The sequence below is a fragment of the Pipistrellus hanaki genome (assembly GCF_964339955.1).
Source record: "Pipistrellus hanaki genome assembly, chromosome: 19".
NCBI classification, from domain to species: Eukaryota; Metazoa; Chordata; class Mammalia; order Chiroptera; family Vespertilionidae; genus Pipistrellus; species Pipistrellus hanaki.
In genome coordinates this window covers 6264234-6290809 of record NC_140521.1, presented here as the reverse complement: position 1 = coordinate 6290809, position 26576 = coordinate 6264234, and the positions used below count along the sequence as shown (strand labels likewise).

Here is a 26576-nt window from a genome sequence, read left to right as displayed (position 1 = left end):
AGACTTAGCCAGTACCTTCACAAATGCAATAAACAAGGCTGCACAATTTCCTAATGTTGGCACCACTCAAACACAAGCAAGAAAGAGAATCAAGGGGTGCCATTCTTTCTCTGAGAATTCTGTCCTGTCTTCTCCAAGATTAGAACTGGTGAACAAAGTTGAAACCACTAAATCAAAGCAAATTTGAGGGGAAACCGGAAACAAGTATAATTGGCCAATATGGGAAATCTTGCTTTTCTAAAATGTCCCTTGATAGGAATGAATCAAAAAGAATCCTCGTTTCCTTCCTCGGTTTAGCAGCAACACCGCACTGACCTTTTCTGCTGTTGTGGTCCATATCTGAGCGGCATTTGATTCAGGGGCCATTAGCAAGCTGTGCAGCAGGGCGATCACTTCTGCAGCCATGCTGTTTGCCACATGCCCACTGATGAAGGGTCGGACAGGGTCAGTCCTGCAAGTGCCAACAGGGGACATTGTCAGTGCCCAGTGCCATGGTTAAGAATGTCAAGAAGTGGCTTTTATAGTGTTGGCGTCAAAATTCACTGACTGATAAGAAGAAAGTTATCATTAGGAAGAAATCTTTTTGGTAACTAAGACTCCTCTGAAACAATGAACCTTCGATTTTGATTGTGCAAACCTAGGGATTGAGGAGACCACCTGTACCTGCACTGCTCCCAGGCATGGAACTCCTGGCAAATGCATTCACCCACTCCTCTCCCGGAAAGAAGCTATGTGTACAGCAGGGATGGTGGGAAGGATTGTTTGGAAGAAGTAAAGGCAGCAAGGCCAGAGTTCACTAACACTCCAAACTGTAGCTGGTGTTTGTGCTTGTGACCTTTCTCAGAATAACAAGCCTCTGAGAAAAAAAAATGGGCTCAGTTGTTTGAGCATCATCCTGTGCACCAAAAGGTCGCTGGTTCGATTCCTGGTTAGGGCACATACCCAGGTTTTGGGTTCAACTCCAGGTCAAGTTGAGTATGGGAGGCAGCCGATAGATGTTTCTCTCTCCCTTCCTTTCTCTAAAATAAGTAAAAACACATTAAAACAACAACAAGCCCCTGGTTATAGGTGTCGTCTCAGCCAGGAGTGCCTCCCCGTTTGCTCATCACAACCTCAGGTGGTATTTTAAGGCACCAGTCCCCATTTCCAGCAGGTCAATTGGTGATAAGAAATTAAAACTCTAAAAATAAACCCACCACAAAGTAAATGTGAAAAGCGAGTGGACAGGCTCAACCCTATAAAAGGACTTACCTCGCAAGCTCAGAGTTCCTCTCGCGGCAAACGGAGGTCTGGGCAGTTTTCTTCTTGTCGCCGGTGGACAGGCCACTCACAGTCTCTGGGCTGACCGACTCCACAGGGGGCCCCACGCTGACGATGAGGCCTGACTGGGCCCACTTGGTTGCTTTTCGGAGAGCAGCAGCGGCCTCTTCTGTGACCACCTCGCAGCAGCCACCCTGCAGGGCGTGGAAGACGCTCTCGAGATCCATGTCACTCCTCTCATTACTAAACTCTGTGACATCTGTGTGCCCAGCTACCAAACCAACCCATTCTCAAAATTTCACATATTAACATATTGTTTAGAGGAAGGGAAATTCCCCAAAACATCCTTTTTCCTCACCTAGAGGGAGAAAACTATTAGTGTTCTAGATGTTTTCCATGCACATTCTCACTTACATTATCATGGATCACTCTATACACAGTTTTTCCATTTATTTCTATCAGTTATCAAAATATCTGAATATATTCCTATATTGGTATAAAGAGTTATCTGACTCTTTTTGAGAGTTGAACAGTATTTTATCATATGAATACAACAATTTTTTAAATTTTTATAATTTAAAGCTGTGGTTGTCAACCAGTGGTCCATGAACCACTGATGGTCCATGAGGTCTGAAAGGTTGGCAATCCCCGATTTAAATAATTGAGGTACAGCCCTAATTGGTTTGGCTCAGTAGATAGAGCGTTAGCCTGCAGACTGAAGGGCCCCAGGTTCGATTCCGGTCAAGGGCGCCTTGGTTGCAGGCACATCCCTAGTAAGGGAGTGTGCAGGAGGCAACTGATCAATGTTTCTCTTTCATTGATGCTTCTAACTCTCTATCCCTATCCCTTCCTCTCTGTAAAAAAATCAATAAAATATACAATAAAAAAATAATTTAAAGAATTGAGGTATAATTGACACATAACAATTTTTTCAACTAATCCCGTATGTATGTGTACACAGATCATATTCGTTACTTACAAACAGAACTGTGAAGAGCATGGTTTTCTCTGGAAACTGGAGAATGCCTTTGTACCCTCACCTTGACAATAATGGGTATTATCCAACTTTCGCCCATCAGCCAGGCGAAAATGACACATTACTGTTTTTATTCCTTTCCTTTATTTATATATTACTAGAGGTCCAATGCACGAAATTCATGCACTGGGAGGGGGAGTGTGTATGCGCACACCGTAATCCAGCCTGTGCCCTCTTGCAGTCCAGGAGCCTTTGGGGCAGGGGTCTTCAAACTACGGCCCGCGGGCCACATGCGGCCCGCAGAGGAGTCTGATCCGGCCCGCCAGGTTTTTTGGGCAGTGAGCGCAGCCGAGGTGTTACAGTAGGAATTAGTAGTTCATATAGTCCGGCCCTCCAGCTCTCTGAGGGACCGTGATCTGGCCCCCACTTTAAAAAGTTTGATGACCCCTGCTTTGGGGGATGCCCGGCTGCTGCCAGTCAGACATCCTTAGCACTGCTGTGGAGGCAGGAGAGGCTCCGCCACCGCTGCTGCACTTGCCAGTTGTGAGCCCTGCTCAGGGCTTCTGGCTGAGCAGTGTTCCCCCTGCGGGATCGCACTGACTACCAAGGGGCAGCTCCTGCATTGAGCGTCTGCCCCCTGCAGTCAGTGTTTGTCATAGCAACTGGTCATTTAGCTGTTTGGTTGATTTGCACATTAACCTTTAAATATATAGAAGGATGTGATTTGTGAGCCAGGGCATATTTTTATATTTTGATGGGCTATTCATCTATTATCGCTTTTAAAGTATTTTTAAGCTGTAAAATTTTTTTTAACAGAGCTAAGAAAAAATTTGTACATCAAAACTAAGGGTTCTCTTTTACATTTCAACATTAATGACAAATTGGTTTTGACTACTTCTCTTGAAAATGGACTCAGTTAAGCTACTGACTTTAATTTCTCACCCTGCCTTGTGGGAACTTAAATTTAAAAAAAGTCTTGTGAAAACCTGAAGCACAGCAAATGTGCTTTAATTGTGGGCCTTGTCAGAGCAGGTGTCTGCATATTAGGGTTACCTTGGTCATGTCTCGATCCATTTTCACAACTTTCTCCATGTTGGCACCAGTACCAAGTCGGAAGGGCCGTCCTTCTGAGCTACTGAAAAGGGGAGGGGAGAGAGACACCAACATTACTGGCTCAGTTAAAGGTGGGGCTGCATACCGTGGGACCCTTCAGCAATGGTCAGGCCATCATTACAGGTTTTTAAAATGCACCGTTAAGACTCAATTTTTCCAAAAGGAAATGATCTTATGTTGCTTAATTATAGACTTGAAGGAATTAAAACAATAGTTGTTTTTAGAGTTTAAGGATAATTAAAAACCTATGTGAAAATGATGCACAGACTAAAGGGTTGAATGAAATTGATAATCTAAACCTGCAATAAAGAAGGCCGAGCACACAGGAGACACTCAGTAAGTGATCTGAATCCCCAAGTGAGGGGAATTTTAACAACAGCATGGATTCAATGCCTTGATGTGAATGTATGGATCTCCCTTTTTAATAATTCAGCTTCCTCTGCCACCAAACTTATACTATGACGTTTTGCAATGCTCAAGATGTTTGTTATAGAGATTTCTTCATAAGCACTGATCTGCCCTGGACCTGCTTAGTTTATGCCAGCAGCCTATTACTGTTTTCAGTTGCCACGATGGCAGACAAAGGACCCAATTATGAAGATGAAACCGTTACCAAATCATGTAGAGCAGGTGTTTATGACTCTTCCATCTGAGACATAAACACCTATTCTACAGGCCCTTGTGCTCTATGGCAGGCCTTCCCATGTCCTGGATCCCACTAACAGGGCCCCAAAGGCTTGAGGTCATTGGACAGTAATGACATATTTCTACTTCTTTGAGCAATCATACCATTCATACTTCAATGAATAAAACCTCAAAATAGTTTATCTTACTACATCTCCACCCACAGTCAATGGCATCTTCAAATTTACTGATGGCTGAAGGATGCCAGTAACATTGTTTGCATTATTCTTTCTCAAAGCCCAAGGCACACAGTAAATTCTCTATCAAACACAAACAGTACATTGTCAACAGGGCTTTCGCTCTGTTGCGTTTGGAGAGACAGAACTGAGCAGTTGTGAATGGAGACCCTGCGTCTGCCTTTCAGCTCAGCTTGTTTTTCCATGGGTAACGACAGGGATGACAGTAGCAGTGAATTGCTAAGAGGGCTGAGACAGTTAACATATGTAAGGGGCTTTTTCAGCACAGGGCCTGATGACATGTAGCTATTAAGTCCCTGTTACCTTAGTAACGGCTGGAGAACTTCATGGGATGACTGGTCCTCCCGCTTGTGGATGAAGATAGAGAGCTTGCCATCCACTGCTTCACTCTCTTCTCCAGGATCTTTATCTCCTTTTAAGGAATTTTTGGGACTGGTTTTTGTCAATGTGGTATCAGGTTCAGAAGCAGTTGGAGAAAGAACTGTCTGACATCCTTTAAGCAAACAGAAAAATTGCAAAGTTGTTTGTGCAGTGAGTACACTGGTTTTGGAATCTCTCTTCCTCCCTCTCTCCCTTCTTCATCTCTTTTATCACGAAGCACAGCTGCCACTGTGGACAGGGCAAAGCTCGTGTGAGTGCCCACAACGTCAGTGCCAATTCTCCCGTCCCAAAGTTGCTCACCTGGGACCACGTAATCTGCCAGCTTTGCTAAGAGCAACGAGGCGATCTTGGACGCGGGGTCGCTGGGATCCTCCTGCTCACTGTTGAGGGAGGGGACAGAGTAGCTCCAGGGTGGGAGCTCCACGTTCCCACAGTCTTCTACGCTCATTAGCGGGAGTGCCGCCCGGCACAGCTGAAGGATGATAAGGACCAGCTTCGGAGACGGGCGTTGGTCAAGCAGCAGGGAGAGGAGTTTGGACACACAAGCTGGCTGGCTTAGGATGGCTTTACCTATGTGACTCCTGAAAACGAAGGAAGAGAAGGTACAAGATGCTGGGAATGTTAATCTATAGAAATTCAGAAGCAAGAGGTCCCTACCTAAGATTAAACCAACGGATCACTTCAGAAGACCTGGATTTGGAACTGTGCTTTGATGGTGGAGGATTGAGGGTTGTTTTTTTTTTGTTAATTATCTGATGAAAGCTCAGAATTCACCAATAATACTTAAAAAGAAAGATTTTTAAATATTCCCTGATTCCTGATGCTCACTCACTTACATGAGATCCTGTAGTTCAGCATGACTCACAGAGCAGCCCACCTAGGAGCCTTATAGTCATCTTTCAGGCCTTTTTATTTTATTTTTTAAATATATTTTATTGATTTTTTTTACAGAGAGGAAGGGAGAGGGATAGAGAGTTAGAAACATCGATGAGAGAGAAACATCGATGAGCCGCCTCCTGCACACCCCCTACCGGGGATGTGCCCACAACCAAGGTACATGCCCCTGACCGGAATCAAACCTGGGACCCCTCAGTCCGCAGGCCGACACTCTATCCACTGAGCCAAACCGGTTTCGGCTTTTCAGGCCTTTTTAAAGAGTACCTCGAGACACTAGACATCATGCAGAGCTGGGCAGGCCTCACCAGTCTGCGATCAACCTCAGCTGTCACTAAGGAGAAAGCTTCGAGTCCATCAGGAGCCACACAACAAGCAGCCTGTGTAGACAAGCTCTCGTGTGCCTCATGGATCACCAGGATGGTCCTAAACTTCCACAGAAATCTTTTAAAGACACAGCACGAGGCTCTGGCTGGGTTGCTAAGTTTGCTAGAGCATTGTCGCAATATGCCAAGGTTCCAGGTTCAACTCCCAGTCAAGGCACATACAAGAACTAACCACTGAATGCATAAATAAGTGGAACAATAAATCAATGTTTCTCTCTCTCTCTCTCAAAGTCAATAAAAAAATTTAAAAAGACAGCATGAGAAAGTGAGTTAATGATAGGTCCTTAATTTTGTTATAAAGAGGGTAAGGATTTTTGGTTATTGAATGTAAATACATAGACTTAAAAGGCAAGCAGATGTTACCAACAAAGTAGTGAAACAAACTATACTATTTCATGATGTGGATATTCACCTGAATAATCCTCACATTTTGGAACAAAATACTGTTTTTCAATGACTTTATTCTCTACTATTTTTGAGGCAGGAGTATGTCAGAACAGCCTAGTAATTTACATGGTTCAAGAGATAAGGCCAACCAAAGGAACCCCAAGCATTCGAGAGGCCAGCGGCCTGCTCCCGGGCTCGGCGGGCCTGCCGTACCTCGAGAGATCGTTGAGGAGGCTGAGGACGTCCTGGAGAGCATCGTTCCCCGCAGCCTGGTTACCACAGCACTCGGTCGCTCGGGCAAGATGGTTGGTGAGAAGGCTGGACACCTGCCGGGCCAGCCCTGAGTGCACAGCCTCTGTGGAGCCGCCTTCAGAGTTAAAGAGAGAAAAGGCCTGGTGAAACCCCAAGGAGCCATGGCCAGCCTGCAGGTTCCCAAGCCCTCCCCCTTGGCCTCCTGTTAAAGCCCTCCCCTCTCGCCCATTTTTTCTTAACTTGCTCTGTATTTCATTAGCTATCCAATTAGCATCTCCTCATTTGATAACATCTGCATATAAAAAAGTAATAGCAACTTGAAAAATGATTCAATGTTGAGAAAAGAGACTATTCTTAATTAAAACTGAATATAATTAATCCATAAAAAAATCATAATAAAACAGGCTGTGATTGGCAGGGAAGAATCACCATTTTTACTGCAATGACAGCATTAATTTTAACCTACACCCTACCTCTTCTCAAAAATAAGAGCTTTTTGGAGCTCCATTTTCACTGTAGTTTCAGAGCCTCTCCCAACCCTGCTCCCAAGCATCCTATATAATAAAAGGCTAATATGCAAATTGACCAATCAATATGATGCGCACTGACTACCAGGTGCAGACGCTCAATGCAGGAGCTGCCCCCTGGTGGTCAGTGTGCTCCCACAGGAGGAGCTCCGCTCAGTCAGAAGCCAGGCTCATGGCTGGTGAGTGCAGGGGCAGTGGCAGGAGCCTCTCCCGCCTCCGCGGCAGCGCTAGTGATGTCTGACTGATGGCTTAGGCCCGTGGGGAGCCCCAAAGGACTCCAGACTGGGAGAGGGCACAGGCGAGGCTGAGGGAACCCCCTTCCCAAGTGTATGAATTTCGTGCACCAGGCCTCTAGTCTCTTATAGAAGCCACTACATTTTTTTGTCTTTTCCTGAACTTCCCCTGATTTCCTGGATCCCGATGCCTATGTGTACTGTTTATTTTGCTTGGAAGTCTTCATTATCCCTTCAAGAGTTACTGACATGTCACCTTCTTTGGTAAGCTTGCCTGATCCCTGGCACAGCTGGTCTATAGAAACCTCTAGGACTCCACATCACTTTGTATTCACCTTGATTATAGCATTGACCACCCTGTAATTATATGTTTCCTGGTCAACTTCCCCCACTAGACTGTATCTTTTTTTTTTTTAATTGGTTTTAGAGAGAGAGAGAAAGAGAGGGAGAGAAATCCTGCTTCTTACCTTCTTCTTTTTCCCATTCAACACAGCGGTTGGCAAGCACCTGGAAGGCTGCCCAGGCCATGGTGGCTACCTTCTGTTTCTTGGTTTGTTTCTCACTGGAGCTGGACTCGGTCTGGCTGCTCAGGCTACACAGCCGGTCCATGAGCTGAACGAGGCCACTGCGCACCAGGCACTTCTCTTCACTCCTGGGCCAGGGGGAAACGGTTACACAGAACAAACATAACCGATCAGCCCTCAAGAATCTCTCACTTAAGACTCAGGCTATCAAAGAGACAAAAAAACATGTTGATATAGGCCTTTGTTTACCACTTAGCATACTCTAATGTATAACTGACATGTTTTTATAGAATGAAGATTTCCTTCATTAATAAGAAACTTCAAGTTCTGGTTTGCTCATACAGACCAGCAAAGTTAAAAACTGATGACATCAACTCAAGGTTGTTATAACAGAAAAAAAATTTATGTTTTTATCAGAAGGGGATTCAAAGAATGACTTCATAAGTGCCTGGCATCTTCAAACTATTAACTGAGTGACTAAGAAAGGAAATAGATGGGCACATGCAAAATTTTTTTTGACAAAATTATAAGCAATTTCCTAAGGAGCTTTTTCTTTTCTTCAAACCTCTCCATTCTCCCAATGTAATATAATCTCTAATGGCCACATTTGATCATGTAGGAACTCACAATAAGGAATTTACATAGTAATGTCAGGTGTCAGGAGGCAAGCTCATTTAATCAGAATGATATCATTGGATAATAAAAGCAAAAAAAAAAATCCAATTTTTTATTTTAAATATATTTTAATGATTTTTTACAGAGAGAAAGGGAGAGGGATAGAGAGCTAGAAACATCAATCAGCTGCCTCCTGCACACCTGCTACTGAGGATGTGCCCTAAACCAAGGTACATGCTCTTGACCAGAATCAGGGGACTTTTCAGTCCGCATGTCAACGCTCTATCCACTGAGCCAAACTGGTCATGGCAAAATCCAATTTTTAAAATTAAAAATATTTTTATTTAATTAACTACAATGTGGTATAACTTTTACACAATAAAAAGCATTTCCTTGCTTACCTGGTGTAAGGTATGGTACACAAGAGTCCAATGCTATTTGCACATGCAATAGGGTAACGAGCACACAGAGACACGACAGAGGTCATGGTCTCGCCAAAAGCTTCCTGGACCTGCTCAACCATTCCACCACAGGTTAGTTCTTCAATTCTAGGAAACAAAACCAAAGCTTAGTCAAGAACAGTGATAGTGAGCATGAGGGCAATAGATTTCTTCTGAGAAACCTGAGTGCCTAATTAAGTTAGAACTGAAGGGATCTTGGAGATCACTGGTGTTTCTCTAACTGCAGGGCCAAGGAGACCGTTGGGCAGGATTTCTAAGTGTGCCTCCAAGACAATGCCATACACTCAAGAAAAGTACAAGGAATCCTAAGTTAGGTAAAGTTAAGCAGGCTCCCTTCTGCAGGGCTTCTCAGAGCCTTATAAAGTTAAAGCCCATAGTCTGTCTAAGAGCAAGAAATGGTACCCAAGATTTCCCAAATGTATGAAATAATGAAAATTACTTATTTGAGACACACTACAGTGTCCCATGAAGTAATGAATGCTGTAAATGTAATTGTACTAATGAGAAAGCCAAGGCCCAGATCAGCTAAGTATCCTTTTCAAGTTCACATTCTATTAGCAGAGGAGAATCTAATTAACTAAAGTAAGACTTTCCCAGTGTAAAAACTCAACTTGGGCTAGATTCTATAGCAATTGCTATTAGTTTAGAATTGGAACTATCTAGATTTACCGACAAAGATATGCAATGTAATATTGTTTATAATAGCAAAAATAAATCCTAAGGTTTAAAAATAGGAAGTTGGCTTAATAAAGGTTCGGCAACATGATACAATGCTATTCAACCACTAATAATATTATAGGAGATGAGATCTATGGTTAGAATAAAGACAGAATACACTAAAATGTTAAGTTTTATTTTAAGTTACTAGATTTACAGGTGATTTTACACTTCGGGATTGTTTGCAGTTTTTCAAATGTTTGACATGTGACATTAGTAATTGAGGGAACTATTATGAAGAAATTATTCTGGAAGTAAGTTGTGGTATTGTTAGTGTTACTCACTAAGCTTTCTGGGCACCCCTGTGGTTGTGTGGGCATGTGACTAGTCTGGCCAATGACCAGAGCTCTTGATAAGGGGACCGATGGCTTTTGAGATGGTGGTCTCCTCTGTCCTGGGCTCCTTGTGATTACCATAAGCCAAGATGGATCTGTGATGGGCATGAACAAGAACTAAAATTTTGCTTAAACCACCGAGATTTTGGAGTTGTTCGCTTCTGAAGAATAACAGCCTCCCCTGATTGACAGAAATTTCTTAAGATATCCACATGGTTAACGCATTTTCCTTTGGCCACTGCCCTCCCTCGTTGGCCAGAGTTCCCCAGAGAGTTGCCAGGAGGCACAGGAGCCTCCAGCAGTCCCAGCCCAGGATGGGAGAGAAAGGCCTTATCTATTTCTCTCTCAAGACCTCTGAAGCACAGTGGGAAACCAGTAATGCAAAATTCCTCAAACATCAGTTACAAAACCTTCTTCTAAGTTAGTATCTACAATTACATTTTTAGAAATTAATACAGTAAATAAGCATAAAAGTATACAAAAATACAACTATAAGGATGTTGATTAAAGCACTATTGTTAATGCAAAATCAAACAACACAGAAAATAAGGAAGAACGAACAGAAGGGAGGGAAGAAGAGGAAGAGAGAGAAGGAAGAATGAACCGATGTGTCCATCAGCAGGGGATGAGTTAAATAATATAAAATTCAGACATCCATACAATGGAGGTCCATGAAGTTCTTAGAAACTGTAAAGCAGATCCATATGTAGTGACATGAAAAGACAGATCCAAGATATACAAAGCAAAACAACTCAGATTACAATAAGGCATGTATTGTACAATAGAGATTAAGTTTTAAAAAATCACACACACATACACTTTTGTGTACAAAGAGAATTAAACAGCTATTTATTATGTATGTGTACTTACTTGATACAACAAGCTGTTAATGAATAGTGGAATTTAAGAGGAAAAAGTGAGTAAAGAGACTTATTTTCTGTATATGTTGAATGTTTACAAAATCATGAACTACTTTTATAAAAATAAAAATATAATATTTTAGGAGGAAACATAAGCAAAACCACAGACTATGATTTGGCCCCAGGAATAATCGTTGGAAGGGTTTTGTCCATTCCCCACAGGACAGTAAACACCAACAGAAACAACTGACCTGGGTCCTCCCTGAAGAACCATCGTCACCGGTCCCACAAGATGCGTCACTCCCCCAACTCGCACAGCTGCAGTCAACAGTTCGCGCATGTGTACCAGGGCCTGCTTGCGCGTGTTTCCCCGCCTCCACCGTGTCTGTGCAGCCAAGAGGAAGCTGCTGCTGGACACCTGAAATGCATGAGAAGGAAGTACACCTGATTCCGGCTAACTGTCACAGCCCTCTGTGCTTTTCAGTGTTGTTCATCTACGGTCAGCAACGGGTCACATACGGCCTGGTCAGGATTGGTGCCGATGAAAGCAAACAGCTGCCCCAGCAGGACGCTGTAGGTGGGCTTGTCCCTGCTGTCCTCGATGGCCAATGACTGCAGAAGCGTAAAGGAGCTGCTCCGGTGGCTGGTCACGTGGCGCCGCCTACGGAAAAGAAAACTGCTGGCTCAGAAAGACAAGAGACCCTCAGGGAGTGCGTTTTTTTAATTTTATTGAAAAGCATTCAACCGCGTGTGGGAATCCAACCTTGGCCTTTAGCCATTTACCTCTGATTTGCTCTAGTAAATTCCAAATCTTCATTACCGATCATTTCCAGGTCAGAAGGAGCCGACATGCTCCGAAGAAAAACAGGCTGCCGCACAGCGTGAGAGATCACCTTTGTTTCAGAAGCTGACTTACAAGCTGGAACAGAGAGGAATAAAAGCGTTCACACATCTGCCACCCCATTTGTAAGGATGGTGGTAACCTGAAACTACCAAATAGCTTCACTTTCTATGAGACTTAAACCACCAAACCAGCAAGCAAAGCACAACTAATATTTTTAGGCCAATTTTGAAAACCTAGATATTAGGTTAAAAATAATCTTAGCTTGGAAAACTAAAATCTTTTCACCAAAAGATTCACATCACCAAATTGGGTTTTCAAAGAAAGGCTCAAAAATTCATTTAATTTCATTGACTATCAATATCCACTTTAGTATAGCGTTTTACAAAGCAAGAGAGAAAAAGTGATTTCTGGGAACAAAAATTTATTTATTCAAGTAAATCCAGACCCTTTTTATCGCCCAGAGATTTTATTTCCCGCTTTTGTTCCCCTTTAATCTTGGATTTGTTTAACTAACTTACTACCATTTTGTGACACCTCTGGTTTGATCACGGTAAGAGTAAATGTCACCCTTGAGCTAGAATCTGAGCAGCCCCTTCCCATAAGATATACTCCTAAACACTATCCAGAAAAATAGTTGCTTTATAAAGGAACAGTTTAATGTAAGAGCCTCTTGGGAAGCATCCCCAGCCTTAGTGAGTCGTTGTCTTTCTATGGGAACTTTAAGTACCAGGTCTAACGGGGCCAGGGACGTTACGTAACGGACCACCCTGGCATGCGATCTCGCCGCACACTTGGCACATTTCCCCTGATGTTCTCAGGGAGCGGTAGCCTATGGGGAGTGTCAGAAACCTGGGAGTCAGCCTAGACTTCTCTCCCAAGTGAGAGGAACCCTAGGCAATCAGCTGGTTGAAAACTGCTGAATAGTGTCCATCAGGTAATGGGCTGGAATACATGGAGTCTTTCATTTAAGAATGTTTACTCAACTGGTGTTTTCAGAAGAATTAACATTTGTTACTTTGGACTATGCCCAAAGTTGTGATCTCACTTAAGTAAGAAGACTCATTAATGTCCCAGAGAAACACGTTTTTGGGCTAACAATTAGAATGGGATTAGGGGAGAAAATTTAATAGTGGAAATTCATGCTAGAAGGTTCCACCTATTAAAAGATGAAATGCAAACTCAGTTTCAAGAGAAAAATATGATGCATTAAAAGACTCACAATATTGCTGAGCTAGCATGGCTCAGTGGTTGAGCAACCATCTTGAGACTAGGAGGTCACAATTCAATTCCTGGTCAGAGCACATGCCTGGATGACTGGCTGGATCCCCAGTGTGGGGCATGCAGGAGGCAGCCTATCAACAATTCTATCTCATCATTGATGTTTCTCTCTTTCCCTCTCCCTTCCTCTCTGAAATAAATAGCATTTTTTTAAAAAAGATTCACAATATGACTATCTAATTATATATGTCACAATATGACTATCTAATTATATATGTTACTATCTAATTATATATGTTATATATATGTAATATAATATATATAACATATATAATTAGATAGTCATATTGTGAATCTTTTTTAAAAATGGCAAACCATCAACAAAAATTAGGGGCATGGAATTATAAAAATACATGCCACTGGGCTTCTTAGATGCTCGCAAGAAAAATGGAAGAGGCAGGCAAGGAAGCCTCCCTGGTGCTCAGCTGACTCACAAAACACCACATGAATTCAATGAGAAGCATTTTTTTTTTTTGGCTAGAAAAAGTAAAAGGCAAAATAAAAATGTTAAAAATTTCCTTTTTCTTTCTTTCTGAAAGTACACAAGAGTGGTTTGTTTTTTTTAAAGTAGCTGATGCACATTTTGTGAGCTGGCTAGTGCAAAGTGCCTGTGTAGGGCTGGCTTGGAGCAGTACCCGGTGTCTCTGCAGGGGTCCCCGAGATGCTTCTGGTGAGGCCAGAATGGGCCGCAATAGTGACATGCAGCAAGAGTTCGGCTCTGTTCATTAAGCTCTTCACTAACGTCTTCGTTTTAGCCAGTGGGTGTGAGGGTTTCTGAATAAGAGAATTCACTTCTTGTAGGAACTTCTCCCTATAAAGAAAGGCTCAGGTGCATTTAGTCGTTCTCTAGTTTACCAAATCCAAAGTTTTTTTATTACAAAAATATGAGTAGACGGGAAACTAAGAAAAAGTCAACTGATAAATATTGCTCATCTCCTCCTTTCCCCATCAGGGGGGAGCAGTGCTATAAAACTGTGGTCAGTTTTAGTTATTTTTACCCAGTTTCAAATGCCATGGTGCTAACTTTTGAAGGTTAAAATAAAAATTCACAAGTCTAGCTCTCGCCAGTTTGGCTCAGTGGATAGAACGTCAGCCTGAGAGCTGAAAGGTCCCAGGTTCAATTCCGGTTAAGGGCACATGCCTGGGTTGTGGGCTCGATCCCCAGTGGGGGACCTGCAGGAGGCAGCCGGTCAATGATTCTCATTATGGATGCTTCTATCTCTCTCTCCCTTCTTCCTTCCTCTCTGAAATCAATAAAAATATATTTTAAAAAAATTCACAAGTCTAAAGTATTTCATGAATGCACACTATTTTATAAAATATCTGTTGAGACTAGAGCTTCACATTTTTTAAGCACCAAGGGAATAAATTAGCTTTGCATAGTCATTAACATCACTAACCTCAGTGATAGGACCATGTTTTCAAGATCATTTCCATCAAAGGAGACTTCCTTCATTGAACACAAAAGTTCTAGTTCTTTCACTTTGTTCTAAAGAAGGAAAAATCAAGAAAAGATGGTATGCAGGATCTGCAAAGACTGAGTTTTTCTGCATGTGTTAAAAGGAATAGAAAATTTCAGGGGGAAAACACCCACTTTGGTCCATATTTCTATGCCAGAAGCACATTTGTATATCATCACTTGATACTTCAGTGATTAAAAATGGTATTGGCCACTTTCTAACTCTGCTATTGATTTTTTTAAGGATTGAAAGCAATGTTTGATAATGATGCTAGCTTCTTTATAACACTATTAATCAGTTAAAAAACAAAATCCTTAGCTGGTTTTGCTCAGTGGCTAGAGCATTAGCCTGTGGACTGAAGGGTCTCAGGTTTGATTCTGATCAAGGGCACATGCTCATTTTGCATGCTCGATCTCCAGTATGAGACCCCGTGCAGGATGCAGTCAATCAATGATTCTCTTTTATCACTGCTGTTTCTCTCTCTCTCTCTCTCTCTCTCTCTCTCTCTCTCTCTCCCCCTTCTGCTCTGAAATCAATGAATATATATATATATATATATATATATATATATATATAAATAAATTTTTTTTTTTAAAAAGTCAACATGTGCATGCCCATAAAAATAAAACTTAACAAGTAATTTATTATTTGTACTAGAGGCCCGGTGCATGAAAATTCACTGGAGAAGGGGTCCCTCAGCCTGGCCTGCCCCCTCTCACAGTCCAGGAGCCCTCAGGGCTGGGAGGTGACCTGGTGACCAGGGGAAGGCGATGTCCCCATACACCTCTGCTGCTGCCACTGCCGGCAGCACAAGCCTTGGATGGCTCTGGGCAGCTGGGCAGCTGCCATCCAAGGCTTGTCTGTGCCTCAGGCCGGCCCTGGGTGGCCAGGGGGTTGAGAGGACTGGATGCTGCCATCATGTGGCTGTGGGCACTGCCATCTTTGAGGACGGGGCAGGCAATTAGTGTATTTTCTCCTCATTGACTATGGGCGCTGCCACCTTTCGACAGTGTGAGAGACAATTAGCATATTCCCTCTTTATTAGATAGGATTACTGACATGCTGGTCTAATAAATTTTATTTAAACATTTTGGGGTGTGCAACATTTTAAGAAGTGACATTATTGTATCTCCATACACACGGCATAGACTCGCTCACCTCATTGAAATGATAGTCATAGAAGAAAGGCATGTTGTTCTCCAGCTTCCCCTGCATGGCATCGTCCACCTCACTCTGCCATTTCTGTTCCAATTCTGCCACACTCTGACACATTGAAATATAAAACAATGTGAAAATGAATGCAAAATAAAAACAAGGGCAATCTATAAATTCTGAAATTTTAGTCACAACAATTTTTAAAAATTCAGATCACACTTTGTAAACTTCATTACATTTCTAGGAATAAAATTATTTCCAGCAGTTATAAGAGAAATGTTGGTATTTTAGCTTTCCTTACCTGCAGCTGTCTCTCCATGGCATTGAGTTTCTTAAAGGTCTCTCCCATAATTTTACACAATAAGTCATATTCCTCAGCATGTTCTTCTTGATACTGGAAATTTATTAGAGACTGCAGGGCATCAACCAAGTTCAAGTGCTTAATAACACATGATACCACCATCTCCTCCATCACATCTGGCTGAATTACCTCTCTGTGATTACAATGGAAATATGGTCAAGGATATGCCATGTGCTCAACTTACCAATACGTTCTTATAGGTTAAAGAATATAGGCTTTGATTTAAGTATATTAAAATATTTACCACACCTTATTCCAATAAAGAGGCATGAACATTATTATATGATGGCTTTCCTATTAAGTTGGCAATAATTAAATATATTTAACTGATAAAACTAACATTGGCTGATAAAACTGAAAATCAAAATTAGTGATACTTCACTTTCTATGATTCATACATTTCAAGCTTTAGTCACATGAGAGCTGGAAGAGGTGTCAGGATCAAAGAAGACCTTTGGCATCATTTATCTGTCAATTAATTTTATGCAGTTTGTGACTTGTAGTATTTCGTGTGTATGGATGTTGGGCTGAAAGCAATGGTGCTTCTGTTTTTTGTTTTTCATTTTAAATGTCATCTATTCTTTATATTTTTCTCTGAAATAGGCAATCTTGCCTCATTAGGCAGAGCCGAGGCCTGCAAAATAGGGTTCACTTTAAACAAGATAAGTGAAGACTTCAAAATAAAGACCCCGCCCTCACCATCTCCCTAGGCATCAAAAACAATGATATACCTCTAGACTCTATGGAAATTAGAGCAAAGATAAAGCCACCCGAGGAAAACCTAGAACTTGTCAAACTGTAGAATGCAGCAGAATTATATGGCACATTTGTGAGAACAGATTATTGGGCCCCATCCTCCGAGGTCCTGATTCAGCAGGTGTGAGATGGGGCCCAAGAACTAACAAGTGCCTAGGTGATGCTAACTGCTGACTATAAGCCCACACCGGAATACCACCATGGATACCTGGTTAACAATCATTAAATAAACATTAAATTAAAGATTCACTTGCTAGGCTATAAGAAAGTTATCCCCCTTCAACTATGTAAACATGTTATTCCGTTGGGAAAAATGAAATGCTATATTAGAAACATACTTTATACTTGGTCTAAATTGAGGTCTAGCACGCCCAGAAATTTCCCTGAGCTTTATCATGATTCCTGGAGGCAGCCTGATCCGGGGCAGGTCAAAGTAGCTTCCAACTGGAGGCACGAGGACGTCAGAGGGGTAGGTGAACTCTCTGTCCTCCTCAATGGTCAGAGGCAATGGAGACGGGCTTGGAGTGAGGGCAGGGGAGATCACGCCATTGGCTTCCACCTGCCACTGGCACCTGAACAGACAGAAAAGAGGTTCTTCACTTCCTCTTCTATCTGGAAAGCTACTTAAAGTTTTCAGACAAATAAAGCATGAAAGATCACATTATGTATTGAGTGTTTGTTCACTACTTAAATATGCTCTAAAAAAATAAGCATATTATACAAAACCACATATTTGGAAATCTACCTCCTTCCCAACATTTTATTATGAAAACTTTAAAATATTTTAAAAGCTGAAAGAATGACATGGTTATCAGTCATATATACCCATCGATTCTCAAATAAGTATTTTCCATATTTGCTTTATCACCCATCTACCCATCCTTTTGGGGATACTTTAATTACACAATGACACCCACAGGACTGTCAGGCAGCAGGCACGATAAGCTGGGAAACACTAAAAGCAGTTTTCCACATCAAGTCATTTTTCCTTTGGGAGCAAAACCAGCCCAATTTGAGCCCTTTGTTACCTTTGTAAAAGTTTGGACCGCAATAGCTCCTGACAGGCCTCTTCTTCTCTGGTAATTTCTGGTCCATTGTACAGGATTCTTAACATGGAACAAGCTAACACAGACAGCCCTAACGCCAGGTCTACCAGAAAGGGCAAGCCTCCTGACACATCCTCCGAAGACTCCTACAACGCAGACAGGGGCAAACCACACTGGTCAGTGCACATGGCAGAGCCCTTCCACCTGCACTCACCACACTGCACTGTCCCCAACCACAGGGCTCACAGAGCAGCAGCAAGTACCATTGCTATGGGACACAGGGACAGCACCCAACACCATGAGCAGAGAGATGGTGGCACTGGAATGACCACAGAGTGAAGTCCCAACACAGTTCTGGAGAGAGAAGAGCCAATAAGACTCCGTATTAGAAACAGCACACATCCCATGCACGACTGTTTGGGTGACTCCTCTGCTGTGCCTACGTGGGTACGAGTCACTATTTCGTTTTGTCACCTCCATCCTGTGCTCAAACCAGTATGTTGTCAATGATGACAGAGAATATTTATTGAGTACCTCCTGTTACCAGCCATTGCTCTAGGAGCTTGAGATACAGCAGAGAACAAAACCAAGTGCCTGGTCTCTCGGCACTTACGTCCTAGCAGATAATTCCATTCTAGAGGGTCTTAGCTTGCTTAAACTTAAGTGATCCCCCAATCTAAAATACAGTGTTCAAATCAGGCACCTTGAGGGGCTAGTAAACTCCTATTCCTCCCTCTCCTTTTTTTTTTAAGGTGGGAAAATAATTTTTTTACATAGATTCTGGGGGCAGAGGGAGGTGGGAAATAACTATTATGCAGTGCTAAAAAGAGTAGATTAAACCTGTACACAGAGTATAACACAAATAATTAATCAGAGACAGACCTAGTCTAGCAAGAAGAGCCGTTGGGACTAGAATGAAAATAATCTGACCCTACTTCTCTTAAAACCCAGACTTCAGAATTTAGTGTCTAAGCTTTCTTCGTCCTATGCAAAGACTCTGGAGGTAGATCATCTCTTCCCGGCTTCGAAGACAGAGCCCTGCGCATGGTTGTCTGTGCCGCTACATGGATCTCAGGTCACAGCTAGTTTTATTCCATAAAACCCCTACTTACTATCAGCAGTCTACTCCTTTCAAATGGAAGAGATGGATGAAACAGTGGCTCATATTCTGCCTCGCTTCCAAGGCAAATATGATGTATGTAATCAAGGCACAAAGGAGAAAGTACTATGTCCACAGCAGAGGTTAGTCAAGTACCTGAGCTCGAACTGTGCAGGCAAAGCCCCACATGGCTTTGTCAGGAGTGTTGTGTTCACGGCCACTTCTCATTTCAAAGGAGAAGGTGACTGTATCTCCTTCCACCTTAAAATTTAAGGGGGGAGAAAGCACTTTAAAAACAAGACACACAGTTTTCAAGAGAGCAATGAATTTCAGAGATTTTCTTTCAAAAGGACCACAGCAATACTTCACTCCTTTCCTCACTTGCTTTTTAAATTCAAATTCCATCCCCTCTCATTGGGACATCAACCTTTCAGGTGTCTCTCCTATCCAGGTGGCTTTTGGGACGAGGCATCTGTGAAGTGGATCACAACTGCCCAATAGCAGGATCAGAGTAAAGATGAATCAAATCTTAAGCATAATTTTAATATATATCTCAAATTTCTATTCTTCCTGCCCTCCTCCCCCTCTTCACATCACCACTTCCTGCCAATAAAGCAAGCAATGGCCAGTGTCATGCAGAGCACAGAGGCAGTGCTGGAAAACCTGCTCTGGGTGATAGAACCAACACAGAGAATGAGAATCCAAAAGGAAAAGAGAAGAGTTAACAGTGCTGTGCTGATCTGGCGTCTGATGCTCAGACTAGCCCTCTGGGGAAACTCGTTGTCTGTGACTGAATTAGAGAGGGTGCATAATGTATAGAGATAAAGGCCCTGGGGACACATTTGGGAAAGGTTTTGGGGTCTTAATGGGTTTTTCAGTTCATATTCACGTTCTAGGTAGATCACAGAGCATGGCTCAAATCTTATCAGTCTGAGAAAGGATCATCATTTTTGCTCCTAAGGCCTAAATTCACCTGCAAACATTGATTTCATATTTTTAAACTTCAATGGGCTTATGGTTCCAGGACAGCCACTATAAGGGCCTCTGATCTCAGAGAAGAAGTGAGCTGGAAGAACTAGCAGTCCTGTTAGTGGACAGGGAAGGAAATGCTGTGACCACCTCAGTCCATGCAGTAACCTGTGGGACAGGCTCGGGAGTGGACAGGGGTCTGATGCCCCGCAAGGAAAAGGAGGGTCATTTTGAAAGAAGTAGTGACCTCACAGGCCTGGCAAGGTAGCTCCACCTTAAAAAGCCCCCTTGGCAATTTTTTTTGGATTCTAGTTAATATACTTGGGCCCATGAGGAATATAAGTTCATTTTTCTTTTCTATGAAGTGAATGGGACTGGATACCATACCTTCACCAAGTCTTTCGGCCAACCAGTTCCTAAGACACTACGGCTGCCATATCCCAGTGTATTGCCTCCATACTCAGCAACCTTCCTACTGTTTGTGTTAGGCCCCGCGTATATCACCAACTTCAAAACAGAAAATATACTGTTAGACTGTAAAAGAAAAACAAAAACAACATCTACAAATAAAAAGGCTGCAGAAAATGCGTGTTTAAAAATACATTTATAACCAGGCACTGGAGTTATAACTAATATTCCCTGATTTTTTTTAAAGGTACATCTGATATTAGTTTGAATGCAACTGGACATTGGTATTTACAGGGCAGCTACAGAATAACAAACATTACCACAATTTAACTGACTTAGGCACTTCACATTAAAATAGTTATACTCAGTTAACATATACATATATTTTTAAATAGCTATTTTAATTCTAAACAACTACATATAATTCATTAATAAAAGGTATAGTTTGCCCCCTTAAGTCCTCCCCCAAATTGATAAAGTGAGCAAATATAGATAAAAAGATGGTTCTATTTCATACAACAACAAAATAAAAGCAAAAAAGAAAACAAACCAAAAACCTCAATGAATGAGGATTTGAAAAAATGCAACAAATTGAAAACAAGCCATAAATTCTTAGAATGTTGCTTCACAGTGTAAAAAGAAAATGACACAGATTTGGGCAGAAAGGGGCTGCTTCTTGGGTCAGTTTTCATGTATCAACACTTTCTTCAATAAAGGCTCTTCGCTGATATCCAATTAACCACCTTTCTGATTTACAGGTCGAGTGGCATTCAAATACTCTCACGGGAACAAGGCACTGTCTTCCAACGTGTACCATGACAGCCTCTGACTGCCTCAGAGAGGTCAGTTTGGACCTAAAAGCTGTACTTTTAGTCCTGGACACTTATCGTTTTGTGACTTTGTACCCTCCTGACACCAGCGGGGCCAGTAGAAAAGTCTGTATTTCTTCTATCCCTGTGGTGAGCATCCCTGTACCTCCACATTTAAAACTAGTATCTAGTGCAGGTGCAGGTCAGCATCCATCAGAAGATGCAAATTACTGGCTTTTAACGGAGAAACATAATGATACCAACTAAAATGGCAACTCTTCCACTTCTGTTTTAAACAGTCATTATCGTTTGAATCTAAAACATCAGGGTAGCTGATGCCAGGGGCTATGAAATGGTGTAGACTGATGCCACTTTTTTTTTTTTAATCTAATTTTTGAATGGCCCACTGAAGACTATTTTCTAAATTCTCTTCCTTGCAGCTACGGTGAGTTTCGGGGCAAGTCTTAAGTAACCTCCTGACATCTGGGCATCTTCACGAGTCTGAAGATAACAGGAAAGAGGATTCTATAATTTGCCAGGAGTGTCTTTTACCATTTCGTTGTATATACAGTTAAGAAGTCTTTTATTCTTAACCTAAGTATCCCCCAGGATGTAAGACCAATTGCCCTTACATAGTCCAGGGAGGAGCTATAACAGACAGCTAACAATCTACATGTGTAAGTACAAAGCTATTAGATAATCCTTCAGTTGTTCTTTTATATGTTACATGTCATGATTTCATTAGCCTTTCCTCATAAATTCAGCATAATGATTTATAATGTAACAATTATAAACAGAAGAAACATTTCAAGCCCTAAACACTTCCTTTTACTTATAATTTGGTTTGGCCACCAGGTTGGAAACTATACCTCCTTGAAGTCTGTGTGGAGGTGTAGTCTCCTGAGACAATGGCAAAGAATAACCTAAACACAGACAAGACCTAACACACCTGAAGCCCTTCTAAAAGGACACCTTCTCCCCAAAAGATACATGAGAAGCTGCAAGAATTGGGCAGGAAGACCTTTCTGGATGAATGGACACATGTCTCTAGGAATTCCAAGCACAGAGGGAGGCAGGAAGTAAGCAGAAGAGAAAGAAAAGTTTCCTATGACTCGGATCTAAACTTTGAAAGCTTACAAAAGCCCGCTTTCAACATGTCATTAAAACACTGCTCTTAGAACGCAGAGGTGCTGGCTTTTTGACTCCCCAATCACTACCTTCAAGGCATTCTCTTAGGTAAGTTCTCCTAAGAGAGATCTGCAGACAGAAATAAGTCAAGAATGATGACAAGCAGCAAAGAAAAATAAGAAGCATATAAAGACAATCAGCTTATTAGCAGTGGAACCAATTCTAAAGCAGTCGTGCTTACTTTGTCATAGTCATATTGTGAAGAGCATCTGCTATCGAATCTAAGATACAGGCAGCGAGCTCCTGGGATGTGGACAGTCTCTTTAAATTTATAGTTGTCTCTGACAGGGTGGACTGTTTCCACAGTCTTGCCAGCAGCCCATGGAGCAGGAATCTTTAAACCAGTGAGAAAGCCTGGTTCTTCCTTCTCTTCCAGCATTCTAAAACCAGAGAGAACATGCCTGAGTTTAGCAGCAAGGACAGAAAGAAGAAAATTAACACAGTGAAATGTAAAAGTTTAAGAAACATCACTTCAATTTTCCACAGCATGCTGCATGACAACATTGTGGCTTTTGAATGCCTGATATCAGTGGCGATCAGAAACATTTTTAAAAATCCTACATATAAGGTTCTTGTCTTTTGTTGTTGTTATACAGTATATTTGCATTTCCCTCTCTTTTTTCAAGGCGGAAGTCCAAATCATACCCAAGAGGACATCTCACCAGCTCTCATTTAAAGTTACACAGGAAAAAAAAAAAAAAGAAGATACTGAAAGCATTTAAATTGGCCAGTTTCCAAATCCCACAGGACCAGCATCCTATAAAGGGTTCTTTTGTTGATATCTGAACATTAATTGCTGAAAACTCCATAAGTCTATGTAACTACTTTGTACTGAAATTTTTACTAAGAAAAGTACCTTCGAAGTTCCTCGTGTCTATTGTGATTGAACCCTCAAGGACATCACAGCCCCAGGTTGTGGGATACAAACTCCCAATCCTGCGCTTAGCTGCTGTGGAATTCTCTTCTTCTCTTTCAGCTCTGTGCTATCCAATATGGTGGTTACTTAGCCAAATATGGCTACTTAAATTGAATCTAAATTAAATATAATTTAAAATTCAATTTCTTGGTCACATTAGTTACATTGCAAATACTCAATACCAGCATGTGGCTGTCGTCAACAGTACTAGACAATAAAAAAACACATTTCATTACTGCACAAAACTCACTTGGATAGCATACAGCTCTAGAGAAACCCAGAGGTCCTTCCTTTCTGATCAATGCTTTTAAAGACAGCTTTAGTGAGCTGTAATTACATACAATAAATTGCACTAGTTTAAAGTATACAAGTTGGTAAGTTCGGACATATGGATACACCTGTAAAATTTCTTCCTTCTTAATAATCCAGGAGACCACTTCTTTGCTTTCTGTCACTGAAAATTAGCTTGCATTTTTCAGAGTTTTGTATAATTAGAATTATATAGTGTACTAGAGGCCTGGTGTATGAAATTTGTGCACTTGGGGAGGCGGCCCTCAACCCACTCTGCGCCCTCACAGTCTGGGAGCCCTCGGTGGATGTCCGATTGCTGTGGAGGCGGGAGAGGCTCCTCCCACCACCGCAGCATTCGCCAGCCATGAGCCCAGCTTCTGGCTGAGCAGCGAGCGCTCCCTGACCACTAGGGGCAGCTCCTGCATTGAGCATCTGCCCCCTGGTGGTCAGTTCGCATCATAGCGAATGGTCGTTCCACCATCTGGTTATTGCATATTGGCCTTTTATTTTCTAGGATACCTTTTGTGAGGGTCTGGCTTCTTTCACTCAGCATAAGTCGGCTAAGATTCATCCATGTTGTTGAATATATCTATAGTTCATTCCTTTTTATTGCTGAGTAGGATTTCATTGTATGCTTACACCACTGTGTGCATATATCCCCTCACTTGTTGATGGACATTAGGGGTGTTTCTTGTTTTGAGGCTATTCTAACTAAAGCTGTTATGACCTTCATATATAAGTCTTTGTCATGATCTATGCTTTCTTTTTTCTAGAAGTGAAATAGCTGGGTCATATGGTTGGTATAAGTTTAACTTTTTAAGAAACTATCAAACTGTTTGCCAAAGTCATGTTTTATATCCTCATCATTAATATTTGACAATTTTTCAGTTTTGAACTAATCTCTTGATCTGTGGGGAAATTTATTCTCACCTGCTCCTACAAGACTACACAGCAATTTTATAATTATCTGTAAAATTTTGTCCCTGAATTCTCTTTCTTTTTTCGGTGAGATGACCCTTGCTAAAAATCACTGTTGTGAAAGAAGCACTAGGCTTTCACCAGAAGAGAACAAGGCAGGGGTTCCTGCGAGGAAGCAGCATCGCTCACCTCTCCTCAGGGAACAGCCTGCCCTTCTGGTCTGAGGCACCACAGGGGGAACAGCCCACTTCGGCAAAAACTGGACACTGGGTTTTAAGCAGCAAAGCCGTCTGAAACACAAAACCATCATCACGTCTTAAAGTGCTTACGTCAGTTATCTGGATGGTACCAGAGCCAAACTTAGAATTATCACTTAAATCATCTGTTTTGCAATCCTAGTCTGCCCTCTTTCACTAAAAAATGCTTTGCTACTTAGACCACTTAACATCATTTTAATTAACGCTGGAATGGAACATATTTATATTGGTTACCGATAGCCACCAAGAACTCAGAAGACGAAATATCATGGCAGGATCTCAGTAGCATTGTAGACTAGCACTTTTACAGCTGACCAGCAATTAGTATTTGCTAAAAGACTGCAGTAAGCAATTTAGTCAAACAAATAAAATGTTTTCCCTTAATGTTTCAGTTTACTTTTAAGACATGATGTTTTTCTTCATTCCATCATTAGTTCCCTTGGCATCTGAGAGACATGGTTATATTTATTCTGCCTTCAGCGAATGCACATGGCCGCAGAGCAGTTCACACTGGCACACCAAGGATCGTACCTGGCTGGTATAGAGTACCAGCTGCACTAGCTGAGGCATCAGGGCGTCGGCCATGATCAGAGTCTGCAAATTGGGATGCATCAGGGAAGTCAGGAGCACTGGAAGAAGGTGACCAAGCATGGTAGCTTTAGTAACTTGTTCCAAGCCTTTTAACCTACAAAAAAATTCAAGAAAACACACGGCTTATGTAACCTCCCAGCATGTGAAAAGCAACTGACATCATCTTTATCTGACAAATTCTCTTAAATTAGTGAAGCATTTATAGTTGACAGCAATTAAATCCACAAATTTCCCACCTTCTACTACTGAGGGAGGAAACAGAAATCTCGTAATAGATTTCATCTTCAACCTATGATTTTGCACACACAAAAAATGTTTACATGGTGAATTTCATAGCACCTCTGATGCGCTTTATAAGTGGGTCCTCTAGGTAGGCAAATAGTTACTTTAGGTAGCTACCATCTGCAGAGCTCGCCTGGCTCGGGGGCTGCCCTGAGTCTCTGACAGCAAGAAAATGGGTGGCTACACCACCAGTTCACCTGCCCCGGAAGTAACGTCCACTTTTGCCTAGAGAAACTGGCTCATGTGCGGTGCAGAGGCAGGCAGATTTTTCATTTGACTTTAAAATCACTCCTTCCCCATTTTATTGAGATCCAATTGACATATAAAATTGTATAAACTTAAAGTGAAAAATGTAATGATTTGACATATCTGTATATTGTAAAATGATTACCTAGACACTTTTTTTTTTTTTGAAGAATTTGCAATGCTTCTTTTTAAAAAAAATATATTTTTATTGAGTTCAGAGAGGAAGGTAGAGGGAGAGGGTAATAGAAACATCAATGATGAGAGAGAATCATTGGTTAGCTGCCTCCTGTACACCCCAACTGTGGATCGAGCCTGCAATCTGGGCAATGTGCCCTTGACCGAAACTGAATCTGGGACCCTTCAGTCCGCAGGGCAACACTCTATCCATTGAGCCAAACCACCTAGGGAACCTAGTCATATTCTTAACATCCTGATCTTCTGCTAGAAGAATTAAGACATGTGACTTACCCAAAAAAAGATGTGGGTTAGGTAAGTTCTCTAAGACTACTTAGGATATTGGGATTGGAACGTGAAACAGAGCTCAGATCTTCCAGGCTCTCAGACTACCTCCTCCCAGGGCAGATCTGTACCACATGCCAGCAGTGGACACTATACCTTAACAAGCCCAGATGCAACACTGTGCTCAGTTCCAACCTGCCCACCTATTCTCTAGAAGAGGCACAGAATCAGGGATGTGGGAACAGATGGGTGCCTGGAGGAAAAGTTACACTGCAGGATTGATTGTTCTAGAGCAGCATCTCTAACATTAAAACCATCAACACTCATGGTATGTAAGTCAATTTTATCAGCAAACCATAGCAGAAATTTTAATGGGAAGGACTGGGAAAAAGCTTTATACCTGGGAATGAGATGTTTATCCTCTATAAAGGTCACTCCTGT

At 41.8% G+C, this 26576-nt stretch overlaps 1 protein-coding gene across 5 annotated transcripts in view; it reads right to left on the bottom strand.

Annotated features, from left to right (window-relative positions):
* The window catches only part of HECTD4 (HECT domain E3 ubiquitin protein ligase 4), a 140970-nt gene that overhangs the window by 48613 nt on the left and 65781 nt on the right, over positions 1-26576 (bottom strand). For 3 of the 5 annotated variants that reach the window (XM_084868116.1, XM_084868118.1, XM_084868117.1), the window contains exons 19-40: positions 25089-25242; positions 24490-24590; positions 22357-22555; positions 20158-20304; positions 18958-19062; positions 17685-17848; positions 16995-17228; positions 15841-16033; positions 15543-15647; positions 14325-14413; positions 13560-13735; positions 11586-11721; positions 11322-11463; positions 11054-11220; positions 8831-8977; positions 7758-7942; positions 6492-6645; positions 4912-5192; positions 4534-4723; positions 3290-3371; positions 1252-1454; positions 316-451 (exon numbers count right to left, since the gene is read on the bottom strand). In XM_084868116.1, the coding sequence (XP_084724242.1) occupies positions 316-451; positions 1252-1454; positions 3290-3371; positions 4534-4723; positions 4912-5192; positions 6492-6645; positions 7758-7942; positions 8831-8977; positions 11054-11220; positions 11322-11463; positions 11586-11721; positions 13560-13735; positions 14325-14413; positions 15543-15647; positions 15841-16033; positions 16995-17228; positions 17685-17848; positions 18958-19062; positions 20158-20304; positions 22357-22555; positions 24490-24590; positions 25089-25242 (3490 nt within the window). The remainder of the gene's footprint in view (positions 1-315; positions 452-1251; positions 1455-3289; positions 3372-4533; positions 4724-4911; positions 5193-6491; positions 6646-7757; positions 7943-8830; positions 8978-11053; positions 11221-11321; positions 11464-11585; positions 11722-13559; positions 13736-14324; positions 14414-15542; positions 15648-15840; positions 16034-16994; positions 17229-17684; positions 17849-18957; positions 19063-20157; positions 20305-22356; positions 22556-24489; positions 24591-25088; positions 25243-26576) is intronic. The other 2 variants (XM_084868119.1, XM_084868120.1) reach the window with 1 other exon arrangement.